Source organism: Trachemys scripta, chromosome 4 (assembly GCF_013100865.1).
Source record: "Trachemys scripta elegans isolate TJP31775 chromosome 4, CAS_Tse_1.0, whole genome shotgun sequence".
Classification (NCBI taxonomy): Eukaryota; Metazoa; Chordata; order Testudines; family Emydidae; genus Trachemys; species Trachemys scripta.
In genome coordinates, this window is record NC_048301.1 from 29,091,486 (window position 1) to 29,109,049 (window position 17,564).

The following is a 17,564-nucleotide window of genomic DNA, read 5'->3' on the forward strand; positions in this document are numbered from 1 at the left end:
TGACTGAAATCAACAGGAGTTAGGCCCCTAAGGTGCTTTTGAAAATCCCATTAGGCATCTATCAGCATCTTTAGGCTCCCAAATACTTTTGACAATCTAGCCCTACGTCGCTTTAGTGCTTTGAAAATTTTACCCTAGACCTTGAGTCTCCTGACTCCAAGTCCTCTGATCTAAACATCAGACAACACTATCTTCTCTAAGCAGTAAAAGAGTAAGTAATTCACTTGTGATGCACGGGCATAAATAGCATCTGAGTTAATAGACTGGATATAAGGGAGCAATGTACAAAAATAACTTCAGGAAAAAAAAAGTTTACTAGGAACGTAAAACAAGTACACTGAGGCCACCTGAATGTGTTCATCCCTATATCTCAGGGGTTCTCAAACTGGGGGTCGGGACCCCTCAGGGGGTTGCGAGGTTATTACATGGGGGGTTGCGAGCTGTCAGCCTCCACCCCAAACCCCGCTTTGCCTCCAGCATTTATAATGGTGTTAAATATATTTAAAAGTGTTTTTAATTTATAAGGAGGGGTCGCACTCAGAGGCTTGCTATGTGAAAGGGCTCATCAGTACAAAAGTTTAAGAACCACTGCCATATCTACTTCTAGGGGAGTATGCCTTGTTCTACATCTATTCAAAACAATTCCTTCACGGGCCTGTAACTGCACCTTGATGAGTAAAAAATGGTGGCGACCAGGACTGAATGCTAGGAAATGACAAAGTACGTTCACCATACTGGAATGCCCCAGGTTCTTTACCACCTGCTTCACTAATGGACTCAGATATGTCTCACTGAGGATGCAGTATTTCCACTTCAGAGAGGAAAATGTACCACGTCCCACCCACACTTTGATAACTAATCTTCAGGAGCTTAATTGTTCATGGCTTCTCACTGGCCCTATTAGTGCTGTATTTATGAGTAACAAGTAGGATGGATGGCATCAGTCTAGATTGGAAACTCTACCTCCTCCGGAGTTCATTAACATTGACAGCAGGGAACTGCAGCCTCAGAGTTAATGGAAATGGAGGGCTTGATTCTCCACTATCTTCAAGTGGAGTTCAGACATGGTGGAGAGGGAGGGCTGCAGGGAGGCAGTTGCAGTTTCAGAATCCTTGACCACCAAGCCCCTGCATAAATTAAAGCTGTAGGGGAGTAGCTTTATTTAAACCACAGACATAAGGTTCCTCAGGGGTCTTATGCCAATGGAGAATCAGGTATAAGAGAGCTCTGCTTCACCACCACAACAGCCTATCCTGCTTAGGCACCACTCCTGGAATACCCCTGACAAACACCTTCCTTCCCTCTTTTGCTGGGGGTTGAGAGAGCGGTTGGCACAGAAGCCATCTCCACCAGCTTTCTGCTCGCACAGCCTTTCACCGCCACAGGGAGCTGCCAGAGCCATTCCCTGACACAGGGAAAGGCTCTGGCAACTCCCTGTGATAAGGGAAGGCCCCAGTAGCAGGGGGAAGCATAAGGGAAAAACTCTGGCAGCATAAGGATGCAGGGACTAGAACCCAGGTCCGAAGAGCCTGAGAGAGCTGACATTCCCACTGTGCCAGAGCCCCAGCCAGGGAACACTGGGGAGAGTTGGGCCCATAAGAAGTACTACCCAAGGGAGCCAGAGTGACAATATTTTGTGGCCCTCTGATTGGCCAACCACCCTATTTAGCCCTGCAGGGTGCCCCAGAAAGCTATCTGAGCAACAGCACAGACTTTGGGCCTGCTGTGATTCCAGACCTCTCCTGATCTCCAGCCTCTGATGCCAGCCTGATCCCAATTCCTACTTCCCAATTCCAGCCAGGTACTAACTCTGATTTCCAGTCTCCGACCCTGGCCTGATTTTGACCCTGACTCTTGCTTATTGAACCCAGCTCTAACGATTCCTCTGACCCTTGCTCACTGACTGTGTGGACTCCAGCCCAGCTGTGACCACCTGCCCAGACCACCTATGCCCTGATCCCTGACATGCAATTCCCTGTGGCAGGGAAAGACCCCAGCAGCTTCCTGCTGCCAGAGCCTTTCACTACCTGTAACTACAGCCTTTCACTGTAGTTACAAAACTCAGTGTGGACACAGCCTGCTTTGCACTCAGCAGTAGCTACATGTACCCTACATCCCACTGCCAGTGGCATGCAATGTAGACATGCCTTTAGGCAACTCTCTATGTCCTGAATCACTTACACTTCTCAGTATAGCTCTGCGGGGTGTTGTTGTTGTTTAATTTTAACATTTTTAAAGCCTTTGGGTATAAACTTTCTTCCATCTGTTATCCCGGCAGAGTATATGCCATGGAGGTTCTCATCTCTGAATTACGTGTGATTGGAAATAGTGGAATTTATCATGCTCTACTTCACCTTCATTTTGGGCTGCCATTTTTCAGCTATAGAGCAATGACCAGAAAAAAAAAAAAGATACCACCTCAAATCCACCATACCACCACATAGGGCCTGATATACTAGATTGGTGCACAGAGCACTGTCCCCTTCCTCTAGAGCAGTGGTTCCCAAACTGGGGTTCGTGAACCCCTGGGGGTTTGTGAAATGTTACAGGGGGTTCTTGGGGGAAAATTCCCCAATGGCAGACAGAGCTGTCCCTAGGGATTCCGGGCAGCACGGGGCCAGCAGCCCAGAGCCCCTGGACTTCCAAGAGCTAAGCAGATCAAAGTAAGCATATCTATCACACTGAGGAGATTTAAACTGCAAGAGTCCTTATAAGAAATGGAAAGGGAGGTGGATATTTTTTGCTGTTTTTTTTTAAATTAAATAGGCAGCTAGTATTGTTTTTAAAATTATTATGACGAACAAGCTTAAGCTTTGTTGTAACGTGCATTGTTTGCCTGAACTGCTCAAGACCTGAATGCTTGTGTAGGAGGAACTCTTTGAGTTGGCTTCTTAAATACCTTCATGCTGTTTCACACCTGATACTCGATGAAACATAGGAGCCTTGTCTTATAATAGGCTTATTTAAAGTGATACAAGCTACGAAAATGAGATCTTGGAAGAGTGTTGCCGTTTTCATAATGTAATAAATACTGTAATGATAAATAATAATTAATAATAAATAGAGTGTAATAAGCATGTTATAAAAACAAATTTTATATTTCCAAGATCACTGCTTTTATAATTTATACTCAGGTAAAGGAGAAAATCCCTGGAAACATTCATTTTTAGGAGGGGTTTTGCGAGACTTGACATTTTGGTGAAAGGGGTTCACCGGTTGTTAAAGTTTGGGAACCACTGCTCTAGAGCCAAGATCCGTCTACCTTTTGAGCTATCTGATATGCCATCAGGACATCCCTTTCAGTTCTCCTAGGGAACTCATCACAATTCAAGGGCACAAAAATCTTCCTTCCCTCATAAAAGAGAGAGAAAGAGAGAGGTCCAACGGTTACCTTCCTACAGACTGCATGATGTCCAACAACAAAGGAGCAGCCAAATCTGGGCTGAGGTGAATGAATGTGGAGAGAACAACTATGGCCAGACCTAGTGTTTCTTCATCATACTCTTCGAGGATAGCTCCACAATCATGGCATCTGCAAGGAAAGTTATTAAAAGCTAATATTACTTGTTCAATTAATTAGGAGAATCCATGTTACATTGAACATTTTATGGCTAAGAAAATAGATCACTGTGCTTTAAACCCTGTATACAAAACACTTTTCACTAGCTCCATCAACAGGCAATGTTGATCTGTGGCAGGTGGTCAGTTACTCCAATCTGTGCTTTGTGTTGATCAACAATAAAGCAATAATCTGATGAGATCAGATTACAGCTGTGGTTATAGACTTGCAAGAGGAAATGATAGGATTTTTATGTGGGGAGGAGGCCAAGGAAGATTCCCTTTGTTTTTAGAGAGGTCTCTTTCTGTTCCAAACCAGTTTTGCTGTTGAATTGCGGCCCCCTCCTGCAATGCTGAGAGACAACTCTGAAAGCTCTGCAATAGCTTTGTAACATCTAATCATAAGGGAGATGTCAGCTGCAGGAGAGATAAGGCAGGGTTTTAAAACCACATAAAAAGATAAACAAACCTGGGAAACTGGTACATCTCAGCCCAATAGGGAGGCTTGGCTAATTAGATCAACCAGTAGCTAATGACTCCAACAGATTGATATTTTAACTTAATGGGATTCTACAAGCAATTTCCCTCCCTTTGTATCTCAACAGGAGGAGAAGATGCTAGCAAGGTTATGAAAATCAATCTCATCTGGTTTGGCATCTGATGCCAAAGCTTTTGGAAAAAGGCCAAAGAAGATGCATGAAATGAGCCCACTTCTTGGAATGTTAGAATCATAGAATCATAGAATATCAGAGTTGGAAGGGACCTCAAGAGGTCATCTAGTCCAACCCCCTGCTCAAAGCAGGACCAATTTCCAACTAAATCATCCCAGCCAGGGCTTTGTCAAGCCGGGCCTTAAAAACCTCCAAGGAAGGAGACTCCACCATCTCCTGTTTAGCATTTACACAACATAACTTCCAGTTCCACTGAAGACTCACACAACAGCCTTGCCCTTCTCTAGTAAGCATCTTGGCAGTTCATCTAGCGGCTAGAGCACAGGATTGAAAGCCACAACTCTGGGGTTCTACTCCCAGTTCTGCCTTTGAATCAGTGGGTGGCTTTAAGCCATCTACTTCACTGCTTCTCCGTAAAACGAGTACCATCATATTTAATTACAGTGCCTCAATGGGATTTTGATCAAAGAATTAATGTTGGTAAAAGGTGTTGGGGATCCTTGTAGAGGAAAAGCATATAAGTGCAAAATAGCAGTAGTGGAGGTAACAGTAGTATTCAAGATGCTGATTTACAGTCATGGCTTTACATTGCAATGGAAAAGCCATAGCGATTCAAAAACATGATAACTTTCATTTTAGGGAGAAAAACTAGAGTTTTCAGTGGATTACAATGAGCCCTTACAGTAAAAAACAGAGAAAGCTCAATTGCAGAATTAAAGTCTTGTTAATTGTGGATACAGTATTATTTCATCCATTTACATGACCAAATGTAATAAAAGTCCCTTCCTAGATCAAATCCATAGAAACAAAATGAGTCACGCAGGCAATGTGTAGATTCACATCCATCTTAGGTTAAGGCAAGGGTTTTGAGTTTGAGTAAGGCCAAACAAATAAAAACCACTCCCAGTTTCAAGGAAAAAAGCTTTTAGAACCAGCCAAGTCCCAAAACTTGCTTACAGAAAATTCTACCCAATCAAGAGATTAAGTGGAGCAGAAGAATTAGTGAATTCCCTAATCACTGCCAAAGAAACTCTAATACTTGAGTACCTCCTCCCATCCCACTATCCACACAGATGGCAATGGTTCTCAGAAACCTCCTCATGATGTCAGCTTTTCTCACAAGATTTCTTTGTTTGGATCTTTTCCAAATCAGATCTCCTTCAGGCATTGGTTCTGACTCAGATCCAAAACCATTGCGGTGAATTCGTATTCAAGGGTTTGGAGTGCAGGTCCCAGTCCAGGCCTATCTCTATATCATTAAAAAAGCCCCTTTAAAGTAAGATCTCCTTTTTCCCGAGCAGTCTTTATCCTGCTTATGGTCCTTTAAAACTGGAGGAGTTCCGTGCAACAGGTCCCATGGGTTTGATCTTACTTGTACCAGTTTTACACTGGTGTAACAACCTTGCCATTAATAGCGTTAATTCTGATTTTCACTAGGGGTAAGTGAGAAGAGAATCAGGCTACACACCTTTCTCTAAATACAGTACAATGCAAACTGTCAACACTCAAATAATAAAACAGTACTATTACTAATACTCCCAGCCACACCACTTCGCACACACATATTCATGTCCCAGTATATTTACAGCACACCCGGTTTGCAACATTTTGAAAATTCTCCCTTGCTACAAAAAATTATGCTGCTTAGGAGAAAATTTGAGAATGTTCTTTCACTGAGTCAGGGCCCATCCAAATATGTTCTGAAGCTCAGTGGTTTTTAACTACCAAATTATTTGAAAGAAACAGAAACTGGCTTACTTGTCAGTCATCATAGTAGGTTGGTCATCGGTAAATTCTTCTGGGGCTGGTACAAACATACTGACTATACTGGGTGCTGACAGTAAGCTGGATTTGGTGGCACCTTGAAGCCATTAAAAGAAAGAAGCATGGTAAATGGAAATCTGGAATGGACATAGGTGAACAAAAAAAGCTTTTGCAGTGTATGTAAATAAAAATTTCTCTCTGGAGAAAGCTACAACACATTCTTTGCTTCTGTCAAATTACTCCAATTACTTGTGCTTATTTTATTTTTTAAAGGTCAGGAATTATTTTAAAAATTGAGATCCTAAGGAAGTAAATGAAACAAATTCAAGGTGGTATGACTGCTTCAGTGTTCAGTTGTCAAGTTTTTATCCCCTCATTCTTTAGGGAGAGTGGATGGTCCTGTAGTTAGTATGAGACTGGGTGTTAAGAACTTTGGATTCTTCCCGAGCTCTGCCCCAAAATTTCTGTGTGACCTTGGGGGAGGAAGTCACTTAACATCCTCTTTGCCTCAGTCACCCCATCTGTGAAATGGAGATGATAATGCCTCGCAATGATGTTGAGGCTTAATTCATCAAGATTTGAAAAGGCTTAGAGATCATTGGATGGAAGGTGATTTAGAAGTGCCAAGTATTATTAGTGTTATTTTCAGTTAGAAAACTTTTAAAGGCAAGCTATACTGATGAGGCGGAACTGACCACCTACAGACCTGGTCATACAGGAATACAAATAGTGCAGTCACATGTGGCTCTCCCTTGCCCAGGGGGCACTTCTTCTGTGCCCAAATCATGGGAGATGGGACGGGGAGCAGATTCTTGGTTTAACAGGAAGGGTTGAAGGTAGTAGGTGCCTCATACGACAGGATTGAATAGGTGGAATATCCTGGAAGACAGGACTCTTGGATTGATGTTATAGGACACCATGTCTCTGAAACAACTAACTTGTTCTCCAGAATCACAGCTTTCTTTCTTTCTTTTTATTTTTAAAGGTAATTATTTTTTTTTTTTAAAGGTAATTCTCTAGATGTTATGGTTGTGAAAAAAACCTCTGGAACAATAGCACAGAGAGGTGTGAACTGCCCCATTCATCTCAATGAAGTGTTAATGCAAGTGCCCTTTGATGATATTTTAATGTCAACATTGATAATTATTTCTTTTCTCAGGTAAGAAAGAAGAGGAAAGGTCATAGATCTGCACAACCTATTATCAAGTAATGTCTCATTTTGATGCCACAAATGAGTGGCATTTGTGGGACAGCACTACTTCCCCCCACCCCAGTTAATTAAGACCCACTGAGAAGAGCTGAACTCAAGGAACCAAGTGGAACTCATATTATAGATGTGATCACACCTGCATGGTCCACTCTGAGTGGCATCTCGTTTTGAAGTTGCACATGGGTGGAGTTCATTTTGTGGTTACAGCTTGGAAGAATACCAATGTCTTTTTCCCTCCAGTTTGACCCTTGCAGATATGGAAGGGCTGGAGGGTGATTGAAGAAGCCAGCAAGAAAACAAACAGCAATCTGAAGACCTCACAGTTAGTGTTGAAATTAGCCTATTGTAATCCTCATCACGGGTTAAAGAAACAAGAGGTGGATTGTCTGACTAAGCCTGGTACAAATGGAGTTGCTTTTGATACAGTCCCAATAGCTGCTGTTGCAAAGGCCAACTCAGACCAAATGATCTATATGAGATTCCATTCTAGACTGATAGGGAGGGTGCTGAGTGCTGCTTTAATGAAAATAGAAGTGTCAAAAAATTGTTCTGCTGAGTTTGGAAGGAAACATAATTCTTTTCTATACAAGCTAAGACCCTATCCTATATGTTGAGTAATGGTCCCTTTGAGATTGCACTGGATGCAGCAGACAGTTTAGAAAGTCTTGAAGACTCTTCAGTGATATAGGAAACCATCGAGAATGCAAGAAATAAGAGTTTGTTAGCTAGTCTTTGCTTCATAAACTGATTCACTTTACCTTCCCTTTTATCATCATGCTGGAAGCTTAACTGATGCCATCTCTAGCTACAGGTTACAGTATAGCATGCAAATGCTGGATGTTGACATAACCATGGCTACATAACTGGGAGTAAGGCTAAGCTGCTAATAATACCGTAAGAACACTTGTGCTGATCTTGTGGTGAAAAGTGAGAGAGAATGTGATTCAAGCTAGAGAAAGGCTAGTTTGTGGTGCCATTAAAAAGCTGTAAGGAAGGCTGAGCAGTTTGGATGTCAGGAATGAGTGTTTGAATAGCTAAGAAGTGGGGACTTGGTAACACAGAGAATGGGGCATACAGTCTTTCACTTCCAAGTCATCAGTTAAGTCCAGACGAGCTAGATACTGACAGGAAGTCATTACCATCCATCAACTATCCATGTCCTGTGTGAAATGAATTGGTGGTGTCACTCTAGCTGAACAGAACACAAAGCCACAATCACAACAGGTACTAACTGGCAACCTTGTTGGTAGTCTCCGCAGAGAGACCAAGTTTGAATGGACGTGGACACTGAACTAACCTCTTATTCTTAGTGGTGGTCCCTCCAGGTCAGGGTTTAGGCAAACTGAGACATTGCACGGCCGCTTCCCATGCTGTATCTGTTCTGTGGATAAATAGAAGACTTCAGACTGTGGTACTGTTAATGCAGCGCCTCTCGCCAGCACCACAAATTCACTCCAACAATTAAAACACCAGCATCACCACACACATACACAACAGCTGGAAAACAGAGGGTTAAATCTCTGAGCATGAAGAGAGAAAAGAAGAGAAGAAAAGAAGGTAAAAGATAGTTCCATAGAAGAAGCAAGAACCAGATTTAGCAATATTAAAGGAGGCCTTTTAGGATAGCTCAAAGTCAAGGTCTTTTGATAAGAAATATAGGGCTAATTGCAAGGATTCAGCAAGAAATGGATATGTAAAGAGTCACAGAAAGAGTAAAAGGTAATGCTTAGGGACACTGAGGGATCAGTAGTTCATGGACATGCTTGTGCTGACATAGGATAGACACACAATGAGTTTATTTTTCAGAGAAAGAGTTTGGGACAGAGCAGTTTGAAATGAGAGATGAAGAAAGAGAGGCATGGTACCCAGTTTAGCTGGACTGATGTAGAAAATATAAAGCAGCCACAAAATGATGTGAAGCTAGGGATTGTAAAAGTTCCCTTGAAAAATTGAGTTGGTGTCTCAAGCCCCTGGAGGAAGTGACTAGAAGTGAGGTCTTTTGGAGAGAAAGGTGACAGATGTTGAAAAGAATGCTAGTGGATTCCCAACAAGAACATTAAGATGGAGCTCCTCAAAGATATAGTGATTAGAATATTGACTTGCCCACTTGGAAGACAGGTTCAATAGGTCATGTAAGAGGTAAATGATAAACTATATCGTTCTGAAATACTAAATGGGAAAACCAGGTTATTGTATAAGTTATGCTAACTGAAGTTTCTGTGTGAGATAAACTTACTTGATATGTCAGAAGGCTACCATGGACCCGCTACCAATGACAAATTCTGTGCTTGATGATGTGGGGAAGGTTAGGAAGGGAAACTGACAATCCACTTCATTCTGAGGATGGATGTCACAGAGAAGTCATGCCTCAGAGTCACAAATGTAATGGGACTGATGGGACTTAAAAGTGAAAACTGAATTAAGCACAATTTTTGAGACCAATCTCCCCACTAACTTGGCAGTGGGGACGTTCAACCAAGTGCTACATTCCAGGTCAACGTTTTACAGTTCTTTCCCTCCCTCTTGTCACCTCCTGGTTTGCTGGTGAAATTCTAGGAAGCATCATTCTATTACGTCACAATGAAACATATGCCAGAATTCATCATTCTGTGACAAATTCAATGAACTATAGAAGATTTCACACAAGAGTAAAAGAATGAAAAGAAGAGATTAAAAGTTTTTTCAGGTGGTTAGTGGGGACATTCTGTACTTAATTCAGTTTTCATTGTCTGCTTCGCATTTCACTCTTAATGAGAAACATGGAAACCTAGTATGAATTACTGAGCGGAAACCCCATGAGTTCTGCATGAGCTGGCAAAAGACTCCCAAGCGTCTGCCGATGGGGAAGTGAGAGTCTCCTTGGCATAAGGTTTAAATGCCTGATGTCTCAATATGATTGTAAAAAAAAAAAAAAAAAAAAAAAAGGTTTGTCTTTATAAAAATGATTCACACACAGTGGGTGAAATCCTGGCCCTGCTGAAGTCAGTGGCAATACTCAATTTGATCTCAATAGGGCCAGAATCTCACCTAGCTGTATACAAAACGGTAATGGCCATTATTTCAAAAGAAAAATATCCCACTACAATGGAGCCATGCCGATTCACACCAGCAGAGAATCTGGTATAATTCCACTGTAGACCTGAGCTTGGCTACTTTTCTCCAACGGAAGAATGGTAATGGCTCACTTATATTCACAACAATTGATCACCACAGAAAGAGACACTAACTGGTTTAAGGGAATGGAAATAAAGAATAGAGAAGCATAACTTACCAGTGTCCCAAGTGCTGATATTATGGGGTGCACTAGATTGGTGTTCCAGCTGTCTCTTCATTAGCTGGTTCATTGTCAGAGCTCCCAGGGAGCCCCTTTTCATCTGTCTGAACTGAGCTGCAAATCAGAATTTGAAAAGAGTTCAGAGAATCACACAAGCTGCTCTTATTCCCCTGATTTTGTCCATCAGCATGAAGGAGGTACTGATATCATCCACAAAGACCAGCTGCTTGACTCTCAGAATTTTATTCAAAGTAATCTGCTCTATTCACATAGTTGTACATGGCCCCACTTCAGTCCATGGCAAAAATCCTGTGGATTTCAGTGAAACCAGGATTTCATGCATAGTGTCTATCAATTCCTTGGCCTGTAATCTTTATTCTAAAATACAGTGAAACGTGTTCAAGACATCACCTTTATTAGACATCCCTACAGCTTAAGAAACCACCCTAAAGTATCGCCAGATATCAAGTTAGACTGTGACTAGTCCATGTGTGCACATGCTGGGGGAGGGGACATCAGGATTGATTCTGGGGAGGATGTCTTCCCCAACAATCCCCTTTCATTTGCACACGCCATTCTAGAGTTTGTAGAATGACAGTCTCTGCATTTGGGAAAGCATGAGCACTGCTCCCTCTAGGCACCCCTTGGAAAAGAAAGTGGGTAAGAATCATGACCTTGTGCCCCACCCCCAGCACTGGCCTGCAGAGTGCAAGACACATTATGTGACTGGTGCATGCTGCAGTCTCACTGAACACCCTGCCACTCAGGGAGGGATTGCATCTCTCTCCGAAGCTCCCCAGGGGTGGGGTGACTCCATACCACCTTCTAGACAGGCCAGCATCTAAATAGCACAAAATGGCCCTTTTGTCCCCTCCACTATTATTAGAAGACCTCGTCTTTAAGTAGCCAACTTCTGCTGGTCCATCAGGTTGCCAATTTCTATACTTGTTAACCTACACTGCTGTATATTTTATTGAAAATGGCTAGCTGACAATACTCCCTGAATAAACTATAACATAACCAGAAATTAAGACCAGTATTGTAATATATTTCCCTAATACTCAAATGGACGGAGACCCAGGTGATGGGATGCTCCCAACCGATCTTCTTTTTCCATTCCTTCAACAGGAAGCATCAAGAAGGATGAGGATGGCTCCTCTACTTTATCAACCCAGTCTGAGCAATGTATTTCCCCCAATGAAACCAAGACCATTACTCTCAGCCTGAAACTGATTCTTGGGTCCTGAATCTAAAAAGCACTCGAGCATGTGCTTAAATCCATACCTATTCTGGATGCTTTTAAGCATGTAGACTTAAGCCTGAGTTTAAATATTTTCTTGAAGTCAGGCCTACATGATATCAATGTGAGACCTCTTTGTCATGATCATTTTCATTTGCAACTAAAAGAAATCTAACATAGTTTAAAAACAGTATTAACAGGATACCTGCCAGTAGAATAGTAACCAGCTAAGCTTTAAAAAAAGGTCAAACAGTCCTTGACATCATTAACTGAAAAGGCAAAACTGGAGTTGAGCACAAGCCATAAGGTTCAGATCCAAACTTTGCCCAAACTTTACTCAGATCCCAGGTCTTGAGTTAGATCCATCTCAGTGTCTAACTACAAAGAAGATTCAAACCCAAATTAAATAGAATAATGGAATCATAGATAATGTAGGACTGGAAGGGACCTCTTTAGGTCACTTAGTCCAGTTATTTGTGCTGAGGCAGGCCTAAGTATTATCTAGATCATCCCTGACAGGTGTTTGTCAAAACTGTTCTTGAAAACATCCAGTGACGGAGAGTCCACAACCTTCCTAGGTAATTTGTTCCGGTGCCTAACTACCCTCAGAGTTAGGAAGTTTTTCCTAATATCTAAATCTCTAAATATCTAAATCTCCTTTGCTGCAATTTAAGCCCATTACTTCTTGCCCTGACCTCATCTCATAAGGAGAACAATTTAAAGAACTTTCTAACAGAATAAGTACAAGTATCCAATTTATAATAAACAGAGCGATAACATCCACTGGGAATCTGCTCATCGAAACAATTTCATACACATCATAATGAGAAGTATTGTAGGTTCCTCCCATTTATGCAATACCCTTTCAGTATATCAAAGTGCATTTAAACTCCATTCAGATTCAACAATAAAATTATCCAACTCTGCAGCAAACCAAACCTTGCATAAATGAGCTTCTGGAACTGAACCGAATTGTGATTCCATTCAATATTTAACTTAGTTTTGTTTTGCAGCTGCCTTTCACAGCAAATTAGCAGAAAAATCTAATTTCCATCTCTTCCAGTGCAAGGGATTTTAAATAGATGCTTTATCAGTTTATCAAAGACCAAATTTCCAAATGAAAGAATGGCAATTAATTTCAGAACTGACAATGTTGCTTGGAGTGCAGAAGACTGTCAAAATCTAGGAAATTATCTCTTTGAACTTCCTTACCAGCTTTTATGATTGTAATTAAAGTTTTTTTTAAATGCATATTCAACAGTATCACAGTGGTGGTGAGCTGGTTCGTGTTTCCAGAGTTATTTACCTGGTTTCTGAAGGACAGCTGTGATTTCAAACGTTGAAAAAACAAAAAAGCTGCCTCCAGCCTTTGAATCATAGAATCACAGAATATCAGTGTTGGAAGGGAGAGGTCATCTAGTCCAACCCCGTGCTCAAAGCAGGACCAATTCCGAACTAAATCATCCCAGCCTGACAAGCCTGACCTTAAAAACCTCCAACGAATGAGATTCCACCACCTCCCTAGGTAACCCATTCCAGTGCTTCATCACCCTCCTAGTGAAAAAGTTTTTCCTAATATCCTCCCCCACTGCAGCTTGAGTCCTTTACTCCTTGTGCTGTCATCTGTTACCACTGAGAACAGTCTAGATCCATCCTCTTTGGAACCCCCTTTCAAGTAGTTGAAAGCAGCTATCAAATCCCCACTCATTCTTCTCTTCTGCAGACTAAACAATCCCAGTTCCCTCAGCCTCTCCTCGTAAGTCATGGGATCCAGCCCCCTAATCATTTTTGTTGCCCTCCGCTGGACTCCCTCCAATTTGTCCACATCCCTTCTGTAGTGGGGAGACCAAAACTGGACACAGAACTCCAGATGAGGCCTCACCAATGTCGAATAGAGGGGAATGATCACATCCCTCGATCTGCTGGCAATGCCCCTATTTATACAGCCCAAAATGCTGTTAGCCTTCTTGGCAACAAGGGCACACTGTTGACGCATATCCAGCTTCTTGTCCACTGTAACCCCTAGGTCCTTTTCTGCAGAACTGCTGCCTAGCCATTCGGTCCCTAGTCTGTAACAGTGAATGGGATTCTTCCGTCCCAAGTGCAGGACTCTGCACTTGTCCTTGTTGAACCTCATCAGGTTTCATTTGGCCCAATCCTCTAATTTGTCTAGGTCCCTCTGTATCCTATCCCTACCCTCCGGCGTATCTACCACTCTTCCCAGTTTAGTGTCATCTGCAAACTTGCTGAGAGTGCAATCCACACCATCCTCCAGATCATTAATGAAGATATTGAACAAAACTGGCCCCAGGCCCTTGGACCACTCCACTTGAAACCGACTGCCAACTAGACATGGAGCCATTGATCACTACCCGTTGAGCCCAACGATCTAGCCAGCTTTCTATCCACCTTATAGTCCATTCATCCAGCCCATACTTCTTTAACTTGCCAGCAAGAATACTGTGGAAGACCGTATCAAAAGCTTTGCTAAAGTCAAGGAATAACACATCCACTGCTTTCCCCTCATCCACAGACCCAGTTATCTCCTCATAGAAGGAAGGCAATTAGGTTAGTCAGGCATGACTTGCTCTTGGTGAATCCATGCTCACTGTTCCTGATCACTTTCCTCTCCTCTAAGTGCTTCAGAATTAATTCCTTGAGGACCTGCTCCATGATTTTTCCAGGGACTGAGGTGAGTAGTGACTGGCCTGTAGTTCCCCGGATCCTCCTTCTTCCCTTTTTTAAAGATGGGCACTACATTAGCCTTTTTCCAGTCATCCGGGACCTCCCCCGATCGCCATGAGTTTTCAAAGATAATGGCCAATGGCTCTGCAATCACATCCGCCAACTCCTTTAGCACCCTCGGATGCAGTACATCGGCCCCATGATCTTGTGCTCATCCAGTTTTTCTAAATAGTCCCAAACCACTTCTTTCTCCACAGAGGGCTGGTCACCTCCTCCCCATACTGTGCTGCCCAGTGCAGCAGTCTGGGAGCTGACCTTGTTTGTGAAGACAGAGGCAAAAAAAGCATTGAGTACATTAGCTTTTTCCACATCCTCTGTCACTAGTTGCCTCCCTCCTTCAGTAAGGGGCCCACACTTTCCTTGACTTTCTTCTTGTTGCTAACATACCTGAAGAAACCCTTCTTGTTACTCTTAAAATCTCTTGCTAGCTGCAACTCCGAGTGTGATTTGGCCTTCCTGATTTCACTCCTGCATTCCTGAGCAATATTTTTATATTCCTCCCCGGTCATTTGTCCAATCTTCCACTTCTTGTAAGCTTCTTTTTTCCCCCATTACGATCAGCAAGGATTTCACTGTTAAGCCAAACTGATCGCCTGCCATATTTACTATTCTTTCTACACATCGGGATGGTTTGTTCCTGCAACCTCAATAAGGATTCTTTAAAATACAGCCAGTTCTCCTGGACTCCTTTCCCCGTCATGTTATTCTCCCAGGGGATCCTGCCCATCTGTTCCCTGAGGGAGTCAAAGTCTGAACTGTATTGAGCCAAGTCGGTTGCTACAGAAAAGCATGTGACATTTCATGTAGTACGATTGTACCAAGAGAAACGTTATTTCCATGATCTGTTTTCTACCAATAAGTTGAAGAAGTCTAGAGAGCAGATCCTCAGCTGCTGTAAATTGTCATAATAATTCAGTTGGAGTTAGGACAATGTGTATCAGCTGAGGATCTGCCCCTATGTTTCTTTTTGTCTGTGAAAATTCCTATGGGAGAAGACAGGCTCTATGGGAATTTTTCATGATCAGGATTGTTTGACAATGTATGCGTCTATAAACCAGCAGCCTAAGTATAATTATGTATTCGTATTACAGCAATGAGTAGTGCCCTCAACAGAGATCAAGGCCCCACTGTACTGAACACTGAACAAACCCATAGCAAGAGACAGCCCCTGCTCCAAAGAGCTCAAAAGCTAAATAGACAAGAAAGACAAAGAAAACATTTTTATCCCCATTTTACAGATGGAAACTGAGACACAGAGACAAAAAGGGCCAGATTTACAGAGGTCTTTAGGTGCCTAATGATGCAGAAAGGTACCTAGTGGGGTTCACACAAGCATCTCAGCAGGGTAGGTGCCTCATGTCTAATGACATCAGTGGGAATTCAGCGGCTAACCTACCCCAATTTAGGTGCTTTTGGAAACCCCCCTAAGTGCCTAGCTGCATCTTTAGCTGCCTAAATACTTTGTAAATCTGGCCCTGCCCAAGGTCACACTGGAAGTTGGTAGTACAGCTGGAGAACTGATTCCAGCTCTTCCTGAGTCCTAGACTGGTGTCCTAACCTCAAGACCATCCTTCCTTTTATAGGCCTGATATTACTTCCACTTAAGTCAGTGGTTCTTGGATATCACTAAATAAATTAATACTCAGCATTTTTATAGCACCCTATGGGCCTGTTTCTCCTCTCACTTAAACCCCATTTGCATCAGTGTAATACCACTGGCTCCAGTGCAGTCACATCGGATTTGCATCAGGCCCAAAATCTTCAAAGAACTTCACTAATTTAAAAGATTAACACTCACAGCTCTCCTGCAGTGTAGTTATTATTATCTCTGTTTTACAATTGGTTAAGTAGCTTTTCTGAGACCACATAGCTAGTAATAGAATTCTGGGGAGTTTCTATCTCCTGTTCCTGTGCTTAGACAACTAGATAATGCTACATCTCATTCAAAGTGCACACACAACTTCAGCAAAAGGCTGAGTTCAGCTACCACCTCCTCAAAATTCCACTTATTGCTTAAGGTTGTACAATGCATATGCAGCAAATCAATGTTCATGAAGTTTGCTATGTCACAATAAACCTTGTAGTCCTTAATTGCAAATCTAACAATGCACCACACAAATATGCTTCCAGTCACGTAAAGTTTGGAGGAAGACAATGTTCCAGATGCTGATGCATATTAGATGTACAAATGCAGGAATTGAGTTTCAGTTCTTCAATCTAGGGCAAAACTTACTTGATATGGAAGAGTGACTACTTGTCTCTGGCACACCTGCTTCAAGTGTTGGAGCAGAAGATGATTCTCTTGGCATTTCCAGAGTTGAAAGTCCTTTAGCAGTGGGATCTGCAAATGGAAATGGTGCTTAAACTCTGAGTGCATTATTTAAAAATCAGAGAACATTTTTTCATCAGCTTCCTTCTCTGATTTGCCATTTTCACATCTTTTCAATGTTCCATTTGCCATCTGGCACCTCCAGTGGCTATACACATGTGGTGATGTTACAGGTGCACAGGAAATTGTTTCTAAATCACTTTTTAAAGGAGATTTGTGGATAAGCCTCTTGGAGACTATTCATATATAGTACATACTATAATGAATAAGTGTACATAAAGCACCTGACTGATCTCAGTTACAAAGTGTACATCAGGGCTAACTTAATGGAAGTCAATGGAGTAACCCTGGTGTAAATCCAGTGTAAATGACAGAATGCCACAACTCTTGCAATATTTGGTATTATTCTTGAAGCCTCAGTTCCTAAAGTTATTTGATTGTGTGAGAATCTCCGCTTTCATTTAAAAAAAAAATTTACTGCCATCAGAGTTGCAGAGAAAAGCTTGAAAATATGCATCCTAAAGGTTAAAAAACTGGAAAAGAATCCCAAATATATGATTTTTTTAAATCTCATGATTTGTAAGATAATCTCATGATTTCTGACCAGCTGAAGTTATCAAAACTGGAAGAGACAAACCCAAAGTTTCTCCAGGCATTACTAGCTGTCTTGTGCAAGCACAAAATAACTAAGAAAATGTGAACTTATATATTATTATAAAAAAATCTCAAGCAGGAACCCATGGATTGCTCATTTGAAGAAACAGATCATCTGG

The 17,564-nt window shown here is 42.0% G+C and overlaps 1 protein-coding gene across 7 annotated transcripts in view; it reads right to left on the reverse strand.

The window, feature by feature from the left end:
- UNC79 (unc-79 homolog, NALCN channel complex subunit) overlaps positions 1–17,564 on the reverse strand; it is a 143,873-nt gene that overhangs the window by 45,381 nt on the left and 80,928 nt on the right. For all 7 annotated transcript variants that reach the window (XM_034768621.1, XM_034768620.1, XM_034768619.1 and 4 more), the window contains 5 exons: positions 16,696–16,803; positions 10,475–10,591; positions 8,501–8,584; positions 5,988–6,090; positions 3,392–3,532 (listed from right to left, as the gene is read on the reverse strand). In XM_034768621.1, the coding sequence (XP_034624512.1) occupies positions 3,392–3,532; positions 5,988–6,090; positions 8,501–8,584; positions 10,475–10,591; positions 16,696–16,803 (553 nt within the window). The remainder of the gene's footprint in view (positions 1–3,391; positions 3,533–5,987; positions 6,091–8,500; positions 8,585–10,474; positions 10,592–16,695; positions 16,804–17,564) is intronic.